We start from the raw sequence: 13,048 nt of genomic DNA on the forward strand, positions 1-13,048 counted from the left end.
ATGAGCCACCAAGCAACATGTTTAAGTAATTTAAGCAATTTATTTGTTGAGGAGAATTAAAGTGGGTTGCATTATCTTGCTACAATCCTATTCACATATCTTTCTCCACTTGTGTGTCTCAATAGAACACACAACAGAGAAGTTGACTAGAAGTAGAATTGCTAGATGAAAATGTATCTCCATTAAAAAATTGATAGCTTCAGATTTCTCGCCAATGAAGTTCTATTATTATTGTTATTATTATCATTATTTTGAGACAGCATCTTGCTTGGTTGTCCAGGCTGGAGTGCAGTGGCGTGATCTCCACTCACTTCAGTCTCAACCTCCTGGGCTCACACAATCCTCCTGCCTCAGCCTCCTAAGTAGTTGGGACTACAGGCACACACCACCAGCTTGTCGCATCTTTCTCAGTGAGTAAAACAACCTGTTTTGTTCTCTTTAGTGCTTTTTACTCTGAGTTCTCCATGTTTAGGATATTGATATTGTTAGGAGTTTCTTTCCTCCTTCCTTTTCTTTCTTTCTTTCTTTTCTTTCTTTCTTTCTTTCTTTCTTTCTTTCTTCTCTTTTCTTTCTTTCTTTCTTTCTTTCTTCTTTTTTTTTTGTTGCTTCTTTCCTTCCCTCATTCCTCCCTCCCTTCCTTTTTTTTCTGCTAGTATTTTACTGTCATATATATTTTTTCTATTTCTGCTTTAGGTGAAACTCACAGAAATAGTATATAACTTGACTTTTAAAAACAAAATCCTCAAAATAAGAGTTTGGTTTTTATTAGGAGATGTTAACCCATAATGCATGCTGATATATTTGGATTCCTGCGTTTTTGTTTACTTTTTGCATCCTTTTTTTGCACACCCCCAGCAACATTTCTTGACCTTTGTTCAGAATGAGTTTTTCTCTTTGTTCCACATATTATTACTTTAATGGTTTGAAAGTTATACATTCTATTTCTATTATGTTGCTACCCCTAAGATTTTTGTTCTCTTGTGCATTTTGTTTCCAGTAAGAACAAAACTTTGCTACTGTTGTGAACATAGGAAATGTTTACATTCGCTATAAATATTAGAGTTCCATTATAAAGCGCAATTTAAAGACTTCAGAATTCAGTAAAATGGTATAAATCCAAAAGGCATAACTGTAATATGTTTTAACTGCAATGCAATACCAGAATATGAACCTGTGTTGTGTCTTATGATCTCTTGAATAGAGAAGCTTGGTTTTGTGATTAGCAGCAACAAATTCAGCACTAAGCAGCTTCAGTTTGCTTTAACAATAAGGTTAAAAAAATTTAAGCTTACTGCAACCCTAATATAGTTTCACAGTTTTAATACTTTCGGTACAACCATAACACGTAATATAGGATGTGATGTAGTAACGTAATTACTCTCACATTGGACTTAATCAAAAAGAATTTGCAGATTTTATTTTATTTAAAAAAAAACAGAATGGAATATAGCTAAATATTTAACATTAGTTAAAGCTGGGTGTTCGTGACATTTTTGGCTGTCCTTTTCTGTATCCTTGACGATTTCATCATTTAAGATGAAATAATGCTTTCGGGCCCACCCTGATTTGTGGAGAGCAGCTGCTGCCCCCGCCACATCAAGGGGGCGGGCTCCAGCTGACTTCACAATCACTTCCGCCGCCGCAGTCGCCGCACGCCCCGCTGCTGTCTGGCGGGGGAGGAGCTCGAGACCGGGAGCAGCGGCTCTGGCGGTCGTGGCGGTCGGAGGTCCGAGAGCTCTGCTTCTCTGAAAAGCGTGTGGCTTTCTGGACTTGGTGAGTGAAAGGCTGATTGTTTCATCGATTCATCCGGGCGCTGGCGGTGGCGCGAGTGGTCGGGCGCGGTGCGAGTGGCTGGGCACGGGGACGAGAATTTTGCGGGGTTCCTGGGAACTGCTTTTCAGGTTCGCCCCCCGGGAAGGGGTGGGGCGGACGCGGGACCTGACTGCAGAGTGAGGCCCATGTTCTACATTGGCCTGTTCTGGGGCCGCATCCTCCGCTGCCGGGAACCCCTTTCGTGTGGCGCGGTCCCCACTCGAGTGGCTTTCATCGCTATTGGGAGGGCAGTGGTGGTCGCGGCCCTCTCCCACTTCTCCCTGCCTCTGCTCCCCTCTCCTTCTTCCCTTCTCGGTCCCTTTGCGGAGCACTCCGTGGCCTTTCTTCCCATATTTTGCTGTTGTTTTGCCAAATGGTAAATGGTTAAGATTTTTAGGTAAAAATACTGTTCCCAGGGAAAAAATTGTAAGGAGGAAAAAATAATTATTCTCAGGAAAACTAGACCCACGCACGCCCTTTTCTTTCATTTTGCCTCTCCCCTGCTACATCGGTTTGGGTCTCCCGTTTGAGCTGATGGCCTTTTCCCACCTCTTATTATGACATTGCGTACCCCCTATCCCACACCCCTCCGTGTCTCGCGAGCACGCGCCCCCGCACAGAAGCTTTCCATTGCAGCCCCCTCCTTGCCCCTCCATCCTCAAGGTTCCAGTGCGTCCCCTCTCCCGCGCATGTGCAGGCACACGCACACACACCCTCTCACACACCCTGTCACACACCCTCCCTTGCCTTCCCCCTCCTCTATCCGCCTACCACATACACACCTCTAGCACCGGCCCCCTCCCTGCTCGGCCTCTGCGTGCTATCGAGAACACATGCCTATTCACACACACCCTCCGGCTGCTCTTCTTCTTCCTTCCTGTCATATACACACATAAGGACATCCTTCTATTGCTGGCCAGTGACATACACATACAGCCACATGTGCTCATTCATACCCCCTCCTCAAATGCTCTCCTCTATTGATCTCTCTGCCACGTGTGTCAGACACAGCTCTTTCGCTGGTCCCTGAGGTGCACACACTCACACTCACATAAATCCTTCTACGGGGACACCACCTGCTTGCCATATCCACACAGGCAGGCATCGTTCTTTGATTGCCGGCCTCTGTTCCATCCACCTCAAGCGCATCCCTCTCCAGTGCTGCGCCATCCCCGACCCCTGCTTCCGTTTGTGCCTGCTGCATTTGCTCACACTGACATTTCTCCATTGTTGCCTCCCATTTTGACTAACATACGCACACACAAACTCTCAGACACTCCTCTCCATTGGCAACCATACACTCCCCTGCCTGTGACATACACATAAACATGGGCATCCTTCTGTAGTTTCAGCTGCCACGCATACAGCTACACACACAAACACCTTCCCTTTCCTCATACATACACGCACCCCCTCCTCCAAAGCCACCCCACCCATGCCTGTCATTTTCATACCCCCATCCAGAATCATTCTAACACTCATACTCTTTCGCCCTACAAACATAAACATCCCTCTGTTGCAGGATTGCTGGTCCCCTTCCACCTGTCCCTCTCCTCTTGATAGACACATAGGCACTCGTGCACACACAACGATCTGTATTTTCCACTCTGTTCCAATTTGCATTTCTCCTGTATGTCTGCAGCACTCAGAAAAATGCAGACACTCCATAAAAAGAAAACTACAGCAGTCTTTCCTTTCCCCACATTGGCACAATTCCACAGTACTTCACCCACCTTCCAAGTGTCCGGTCACCCCCCATCTTCCGTCAGATTCTCCCCTAAGTCTGGCTTTCCTGCAAACCCAGTCTTGTAATCATTTTGCCAACATTAAAAATGTGTTCCAGGTCTACACCTGTCACTGGAATGCTACTCCAGGCCTTAGAAGAAAGTGAAACTAATTTTAAAGGCCCCTTATTCTTTCAGTTACCTGCCTGCTGAAGTGAAAATAAATCTCCCTGCTCCTTTATTCTAAACTGATTTTACTTTCCCATCTGAAAAACGTGTGCAGGGAGCAGGAGCCTACCTACCCGAGCCCCAGCTGTATTGAAAACCTTCCTAAGTCAGAGTGATGGGTCAGGAATCTAGCAAGCCTGTATGGCCCAATCCAACAGGAGGGTATCAGTCCAATACACGTAGGAGGTATGGAAGAAGGCATGCTTATGTCAGTTTCAGGCCACCCACGAGCCAGAGGGAAAGGATTGCCAGCCAGAGAAAGACGAACTCCAAAGTCCCAATGCACAGATCAGCCTCCAGTCAAACCACCAAGAGGAGCCGATCGCCATTTTCCACTACTCGTCGTAGTTGGGACGACAGCGAGAGTTCGGGAACCAACCTGAATATTGATAATGAGGACTATTCCAGGTATCCGCCAAGAGAGTACAGAGCTTCGGGTAGCAGAAGAGGAATGACCTATGGACATATTGACTCTTATGGGGCAGATGATAGTGAGGAGGAGGGGGCTGGGCCTGTTGAGCGACCGCCAGCGAGAGGAAAAACTGGCAAGTTTAAAGATGATAAGCTGTATGACCCAGAGAAAGGGGCAAGGTCTTTGGCTGGGCCACCTCCACAGTTCTCTAGTTTTAGCCGTGATGTGAGAGAGGAGCGAGACAAGTTAGACCCAGTCCCTGCAGCAAGATGCTCAGCTAGCAGAGCTGACTTCCTGCCACAAACTAGTGTGGCCTCACAGTCGTCTTCTGCTGAAGGCAAGGTGGCTACAAAAGGTGACAGCTTGGAGAGGGAGAAAAGGGAGCAAAATTTACCTGCACGTCCCAGCAGGGCTCCTGTGAGTATTTGTGGTGGTGGGGAAAACACCTCAAAGAGTGCAGAGGAACCTGTGGTCAGGCCCAAAATCAGAAACCTGGCAAGTCCAAACTGCGTGAAACCAAAAATTTTTTTTGATACTGATGATGATGATGATATGCCACACAGTACTTCCAGGTGGAGGGATACCGCCATGACAATGAAGGCCACTCAGATGGCCCAGCAAGAAGAGGCAGAGGCGAAAGTTCAAGTGGCTATTCCGAGCCAAAGTATCCTGAAGACAAACGGGAAGTGAGGAGTGACCAAGTGAAACCAGAAAAGGTGCCGAGACGACAATGCACCATGGCTGACGCTGACTTCTGGACGCACAGTGATGATTACTACAAATACTGCGAGGAAGACTCTGACAGTGACAAAGAGTGGATGGCTGCTCTGCGTCGGAAATATCGAAGCCGAGAGCAAGCCCTGTCCTCCAGTGGCGAAAGCTGGGAGACTCTGCCGGGGAAAGAAGAGCGGGAACCTCCACAGGCTAAGGTGAGTGCCAACACTGGCGCCAGCCCCGGCCCCCGTGCTAGTGCCAGTGCCGGGGCTGGCGCCGGGGCCAGTGCTGGCAGCAATGGCAGCAATTACCTTGAAGAAGTTCGAGAACCATCTCTTCAGGAAGAGCAGACATCCCTGGAAGAAGGAGAAATTCCTTGGCTCCAGTACAATGAGAATGAGAGTAGCAGTGAGGGGGATAATGATTCTGGTCATGAGCTGATGCAGCCTGGGGTATTCATGCTGGATGGAAACAACAACCTTGAAGATGACTCCAGTGTGAGCGAAGACCTAGAAGTGGATTGGAGCCTCTTTGATGGATTTGCAGATGGGTTAGGAGTGGCTGAAGCCATTTCCTATGTGGATCCTCAGTTCCTCACCTACATGGCACTTGAAGAACGCCTGGCCCAGGCAATGGAAACTGCCCTTGCACACTTGGAGTCTCTCGCAGTGGATGTGGAGGTGGCCAATCCACCAGCAAGCAAGGAGAGCATTGACGCTCTTCCCGAGATCCTGGTCACTGAAGATCATGGTGCAGTTGGTCAGGAGATGTGCTGCCCCATCTGCTGTAGCGAATATGTGAAGGGGGAGGTGGCAACTGAGCTGCCGTGCCACCACTATTTCCACAAGCCGTGTGTGTCCATCTGGCTTCAGAAATCAGGCACCTGCCCCGTGTGCCGCTGCATGTTCCCTCCCCCACTCTAAAGACCAAGGCTGTTTACTCCTGGTCTGATTATTTTCCCCATCTGAAATCCACAATACTGCAGGAGCCCTCTTGAAATTAACAATGGAAACAAAACCAGTCAGTCAGTTAGCCTAAACCTATTGATTCCTCGTGATTATTTCCAATGTGAAAACAGTTGTGTATGGTTGCATTAAAAATCATATCATCTTTTAGAGGTTAGAAAAGGGAAAACTAACTAAACTTTATAAATGCTACTTGAGATTGCAGTAAGAACATACGTTTTCTAACCTGAAAGTTCAATCGTATTTGTTTTCTTCAGTAGAATGTGTTGCTGTTACTTGTAATGTCAAGTGTATCTGTTAAATATGTCCAAAAGGCAAAACCATTTTTGTTGCATGTTATGGGTCGATGTTCCTGTAATTGCAGTGCTGTAAAAGCTTATTAAAGTTTTTCTTTTGGTTTTACATGGTATAATGGAAGTTTTTGGTTTTGTCTGAAACAGTGGTACTGAATGACTTTATAATGATCCCTTTGCATTTGCGTCAAAAACTTGTTTCACTGGAAATGCTGACTTCAACAATCGCAAAAAAAAAAAAAAAAAATGAGGGCAGTGACTTTAAAAGTAGGAATAAAGTGTATGGTTGTCCAGCTACTATAGGGAAAAGGTCAAATAGATGAAGAAGGAAGAAAACAAAGAAGGAAAGAAAGAAACAATAAGAAAGCATGGTAAAGAAACAAAACAATGGCAGGATTAAGTCCAACTGAATGTAGGGATGAATGAGTTGAAATCACCTTTGAGAAAATAGAAACTCTCAGAGGGAATGGGTCCAAAAAAATAAAGCTATATGCGAAGTTTATAGCTTAACACAGTGACACAGATAGGAACAGAAAAAGTATGCCACACAAGTGCTACAGGAAAATACAGGTACTCACCTACACAGAGTGAACAGGTTTTAACATTTGGCTATATTGCTTCAGAGATGTCTCTCTCTCTCTCTCTTTTCTCTTTCTCTCTCTCCCGCCACCCCTCTCTTCTCTCTCTCTCTCTCCAATAAATATTTTTTTTTAGGCACAGGTGAAGTTCCTCAGCCCATAATATTTACCTTCTTTCTTACACAGAGGTAAGAAACACACCAGAAAATGGTGTGTTTACTTCTTGTGTGTGTCTTTAGACATATATATGAGTGTGTGTATGTATGTATATGTGTGTATATAAATATTCATAATCAAATAGAGTATTAATGTTTTTCAAATGGATATAATTGATAGACTATATATCATTTTGCAACTTGAATTTTACACTCAACAGTGTTTTGGAGACTTAGCCGTTTCGATATATGTGGATCTAGTTCATGCAGTTTAACTGCTGTATACAAAATATTAATTGTATGAATTACCACACCTTATTTATCTATTTCCCTACTGGTGAACACTTAGGTTCTTCCCAGCATTTTGCGGCAATGAACATACTAAACAGATGTCCTTTTGTGCACATGTGTGAAGTTCTCTAGAGGTAAGTATATGGAAGTGAAATTTCTGGGTTCTAGGGTTTGAGCATCTTCACCCCAACTAGATATTGCCAAATTGCTTTCCAAAGTCATTGTACTTGTTCATGCTCCTACTGACAGTTTCTAAGAGCTATTTCCACACATCTCCAACAGGCTGGATGTTGTTCAAGTTCAACCTGACTCATATCGGTGACATGTAAATTAACACATCGATGAAACATATTACATCTATCAGAAGCCAATAGCTTTTCTTCATGATAATATCTAGTTTGGGCTAGGAAGAGATGAAATGAAAAGACTCATGGGGTTGATGTGCATATAAACTATAGTGGTCTTCTTGGAGAACAGTTTGGGTAGTAGCTATCTATCAGCATATTCAACTGGTGCATGCACTTCAGCCCAACCTGGGTTCCTTGCTAGTATGGAATTAAAACTATGCAGCAGTTAAAAGTTGGATGTACTGATATGAAAAGATCTCCAAGAGGGGCCGGGCGCGGTGGCTCAAGCCTGTAATCCCAGTACTTTGGGAGGCCGAGACGGGTGGATCACGAAGTCAGGAGATCAAGACCATCCTGGTGAACACGGTGAAACCCCGTCTCTACTAAAAAATACAAAAAACTAGCCGGGCGAGGTGGCGGGCGCCTGTAGTCCCAGCTACTCGGGAGGCTGAGCCAGGAGAATGGCGTGAACCTGGGAGGCGGAGCTTGCAGTGAGCTGAGATCGGGCCACTACACTCCAGCCTGGGCGACAGAGCGAGACTCCATCTCAAAAAATAAAATTAAAAAAAAAAAAAAAAGAAAAGAAAAGATCTCCAAGACAGTGTTAAGAAAGCATAGTGTAGAGTAATATGTACAGTGTTTGTGTAAAATAAAACCTTACAAAACCAAACTTTATATGAAAATGCCTAAGAATGTCTGTAAGGCAACATGCCTAACTGATGGCAGGGGTTACCTCTAGGGAGGGACGGAGGATTGGGGGAAAGCAGTCAGGAAGGAGGCTTTTGTTTTTCACCTGAAATAATGAATTTGCTTCATATTTTTTACAGTGGCAGTGCATTTTCATGAATATTATTACAACAAAATAAGCAAAATCAAAAAATTTTCCAATTAGGAAAAGCAGGATGTCATTCTTCTCTCACTGCAAGTACAGAAACGTGGGTTGAAACTGCAGCTCTTTTTTCTGCAACTGGTCAAGCTGATATTTATGACTTCATTCCTCACAAGTCATTCTAGGTTTCCCTTGGCCTTCAGCCAGCACCTCAGCTGGTTATGGAGGCTCAGGAGTCTGAGTCCTTGGAGAGCCCTTTTAGGGTGGGGTTTGGGAGGTTTACCATTAACCTTTGCTGTGCTCTGTCTGGCACCACCTAAGGAGGTATTTTAGGAGCACGCTTGGGTCCTAATCATCTTCCTTTCTGTTGCTATTGCATAGCAGTGACCCTAATTTGCCTTTTAGTCAGAATTAGTCTCTGCACAGAAAGGGACACTTACCCAGTGCTCAAAGCCCCCTGCTGGTGTGTTGGAGCAACCTGCTACTGCAGTGTCTTGGTGGACTTGAGGCGTGCTCTACCAGGAAAGCCCACAGGCCCCAGGACCTGTACTCCTGGGGCCCTGAGCAGCTGTGACTTGGGCCTGGGATATCAACTAAGCCCATCACAGACTCGTGCCCAGTACTTTAAGGCTGGAGGGAGAAAGTCAGAGAAGCAGGGATCCTGAAGCATTTGTCCCCGTGCTGCTGTGGTGATGATGGTGGTGGCAGCAGGGGCGGCAGCAGCAGTGGTACGGGGTGGCAGTGATGTGGATCCCGTGCTGACAGTGCTGGCAGCCAATAGCTCCTATGGCAGGATGTGGCTGTGTGCTTGGCTGCCCAATTCCTTTGCTCCTGCCAGTTTCTGATTCTCCAGCCTCTCTGACAATTCCCCAAGCTCCTCTATAGCTTTCCAATAAAACTTTTCTGATTCAATTAAACTAGCATTGGTTTCTGTTGTTTGTAACTAGGAACCCCAAGTACTTGCCAATACCATAGCCCACTTTTGTGACTGTTTTCCTCATCATATGAGATATTCCACATGGCCAAGGGTCAGGCAATTTCTGTTTATGATGCAGTGGACCTGTCACTGGCACCCGGGGCCATGGTTTTAGAACAGCAGGCCTCAGGGGCCTCCAGACATGAAGCAGTCATTTATGAGAATAAGTTGTTTGGATATTCATTGAAGGTATCACCCACCACACTTTACTTCTGGGTTTCTGGTCTTGTTTTCTGGCTGTGAAATAAAAAGCCCCAGATTTGGTCAATCATTTGAGGCATAAAGCACTACATCTTGCAAGAGAGCACTGTAACTTCCTGAGGTGGTCTCCCCAGCTGGCACTACAGCTGAACCATTAGAAGGCTCTTACTGTGCCCTAAGGCCCTACCCTTCTCTTAGCCCTTTGTTTCAGTGAAACCCTTCCATGGAAGTGCCTAAGGACCTCTGACCTGAAGTATCCTTTCCAGCTCTGTTTAAATTTTATTCATCCTTTAAAAAGTTCATCTGTGGCCGGGCGCAGTGGCTCACGCCTATAATCCCAGCACTTTGGGAGGCTGAGGTGGACTGATCACAAGGTCAGGAGTTTGAGACCAGCCTGACCAATGTGGTGAAACCCCGTCTCTACTAAAAATACAAAAATTAGCCAGGCATGGTGGCACGTGCCTATAGTCCCAGCTACTCAGGAGGCTGAGGCAGGAGAATGGCTTGAACCTGGGAGGTGGAGGTTGCAGTGAGCCGAGATCACACCACTGCACTCTAGCCTGGGCAACAGAGCGAGACTCCATCTCAAAAAAAGAAAAAAACAAAACAAAACAAAAACTAATTTGCCAGCTCCTGAAAAGAAAACTTCAATATCCCCTAGCTCCTTGCCTCTCTCTGTCTCCCATCTCTAAGTTCTTGATGTCAAAAGCTATGTGTGAGCCATTTGTACAGTCCCGGCATGCACTGCTTGGCACAAAAATGTTCTGCAACACTGGGTGACAGGGTGAATAGATTCCTCTCCCAAGGTAGGCTCAAGCAGGGGCTGTGTTCAGAGAATGCAGTAGGAGTCATGGGGACTTGGACCAAGCTTAGCCCCACTCCCACCCCCAGCCTCTGAGGCCCTGGCGCGCCTCTCGCCTCCTGCCACCCTCTCAACCCTCAAACTCTATCCCATTTTCTCTTTGTCCTGTGGAATCCCCAGTGTGTCAGAGGCTGTTCTCATACCCAAGGCCTGTGGAGAGAAGGTGGCATTTATCTGAAGATGGAGAAATACATGGCAACAAGCTTCAGCACACCCTCTTTGGCCTGGATTGAACCTCTGAAAAAAATGAAGCTGATAGGGTGTTTACCGACATGGTCCCAGCCTTGCACAAGGTCTGGTGTGGAGCAAGCCAGATTCTGGGACCCCTGGGCAACCCTTTCAGCCTGCCTTGGCATATGCCTCTGCAGCCTGGAACTTAGTGGCTAGGCCCATTGCTGTGGGTTTTGCTGACCCCTGGAGGCCCCCCTTCCTCCTGTTTCCTCCCTGGGTACTTCACTATCCCAAGAAGGGTGGTAAAGCATTAGTGAGACTTCACAATCTCTCACATTTGGATAAGATTTCCCCAGACCCCTTTGCATTCACTGATTTCACTAGACCCTGCCATCAACCCCAGGTGAGTGGTAAGGAGACCAATGTTCAGAAAGGTGATGACATTCTGAAGACAGAGCAAGAGCATGTTTGCTTGGTGGGGAAGGGCAGCAGAGATGTTTTCTCCCCATCCATCCTAGTCCCAGCGTGGTGGGGAGCACCTGGGGATCTGTACGTCAGTGTAGAACCCCCAACTGGCTGCAGCTAGACCCCATTCAGGCACTCTGGTCATAAGCACTGTGTGCTACCTGTGTCCAAGCAGAGCACTGTGGGACCAGGGCAAGAGCAGCCCAGGGGCACGCAGACAATAGAAGTCAGGCACTTTGGTAGGAGGAGGAGGAGAAACAAGACACACACATAGAAGAATTCATACATAGAACTGAAGACTAGCAGATAGTGTCTGCTCATAGTCAGAGGTGTGTGACTGGGCCACTGAACACATGGAGACAGATCTGCAGGGACCCAGGGAACCAAGCCCAAGGCTCTGCCCAGTCAGGACCATGCTCGCATTGCAAACACATTTCTGCCCACTCTTGCACTCAAAAACGAAGGTTCAGAGTTGGCTAGTTTAGCTCAACAAATATTATTGAGCTCCTGCCTGTGGTGTGTTCAACTGGGGCCTGCAAGAGATGAGTAGGGCTTAGTCCTTCCCTCAAAAAGCTCATAGTCCGGTGTGGGAGACAGACAAACATAGGTTTGCCATATTCTTTGTGAAAGGCAATGTGGAGGCAGGCACAGGGTGACCTGAGAGCAAAGAGCCTGGCTGGCCCAGCTGGGAAGGGGCTGGGCCTCAGAGGCACCAAACAGGTAAGGAAAGGGAGTGTAGGATGGGCCCTTTCTACATTGTCTTTGTCGGGTTGTCTTTGACGGTGGGGGTGAAGGCCCTTTAGTAAAATGTATTAACATTTAAAATCCACATACTTTTTGACCCAGCAATTCCAGTAGTAGGAATTTATGCTACATGTGCAAAAGCACAAGGTTGTTTGTACAAGTATCTTTATTGTTGCATTGTTTGTAGTAGCAAGAGACAGAAAGGCATTTAAATGTCCATTACTAGGGGCCTGGTTTAATAAATTATGGCACAGCCATCAGATACTTCGCTAGACAGCCTATACCCAGCATGAGGCACATCCACAGTTATTGCCCTGCAGCAGTATCAAAAAATCAAGAAGTTACAAAAGCAAGGCGTGAAACAGTGGGCAGTTATTATCATTCACGTTTCACAAAAGATACATATTCATTTGTACTAACCAATATACAGAATATCTCAGGAAAGACAATATATAAGAAACGGGCCAGGCCGGGCGTGGTGGCTCAAGCCTGTAATCCCAGCACTTTGGGAGGCCGAGACGGGCGGCTCACGAGGTCAGGAGATCGAGACCATCCTGGCTAACACGGTGAAACCCCGTCTCTACTAAAAAATACAAAAAAACTAGCCGGGCGAGGTGGCGGGCGCCTGTAGTCCCAGCTACTCGGGAGGCTGAGGCAGGAGAATGGCGTGAACCTGGGAGGCGGAGCTTGCAGTGAGCCGAGATCTGGCCACTGCACTCCAACCTGGGCGACAGCGAGACTCCGTCTCAAAAAAAAAAAAAAAAAAAAAAGAAACGGGCCAAAGTGAGGGACCAGAGGAGCCTCAATTCTCACTGTATGCTTTTCCCCTTTTGGAGTTTTTGTTATGTTAATTTGATTTGTTTTTATTTTTGTTCGTTTTCTTTTTTCTTTTTTTTTTTTTTTTTTACCATGTGCATACATGACAAACAGAGAAAGAGGGAGGGAGGGAGAAAAAAGGGCAGAAATCTCAGGCAAAGGGTCAGAATGAACAAAGGCATGGAGGTATGAAACAGTACCGTGTGTGGTGTGGGGTGTGTGTTTGTGTTTGTGTTGTGCATGTGAGACCCTGAGTTGTGAAAGAAAGACCCTCCCAAGTGACATTTAGTAATGTAGTAATGAAGTGGGGAGTCTATTGTCAGGATATAAATGGAAAAACGCCAGTCGGGACTTTCAGCTACAAGGTCAGGCCCCCGCTGGGGAACCAGAAATTGTGGCTCCAGCAGGTCTCCAACGGAGAAGAACTGCAGTTGAGCTAGCCTCATGAAGACATGATGTGGGGGC

At 46.4% G+C, this 13,048-nt stretch overlaps 1 protein-coding gene across 1 annotated transcript; it reads left to right on the forward strand.

Annotated features, from left to right (window-relative positions):
* The first annotated feature begins 1,628 nt into the window (after positions 1-1,628).
* Positions 1,629-6,264, forward strand: PJA1 (praja ring finger ubiquitin ligase 1). Its single transcript, XM_033201295.1, is given in 3 exon segments — positions 1,629-1,773; positions 3,984-4,762; positions 4,765-6,264. Coding segments are annotated over 2 exon segments (1,767 nt in total). The 5' UTR covers positions 1,629-1,773; positions 3,984-4,044; the 3' UTR covers positions 5,814-6,264.
* Positions 6,265-13,048: the final 6,784 nt, after the last annotated feature.

This window comes from Trachypithecus francoisi, unplaced genomic scaffold, assembly GCF_009764315.1.
Source record: "Trachypithecus francoisi isolate TF-2019V2 unplaced genomic scaffold, Tfra_2.0 Lachesis_group6, whole genome shotgun sequence".
Classification (NCBI taxonomy): Eukaryota; Metazoa; Chordata; class Mammalia; order Primates; family Cercopithecidae; genus Trachypithecus; species Trachypithecus francoisi.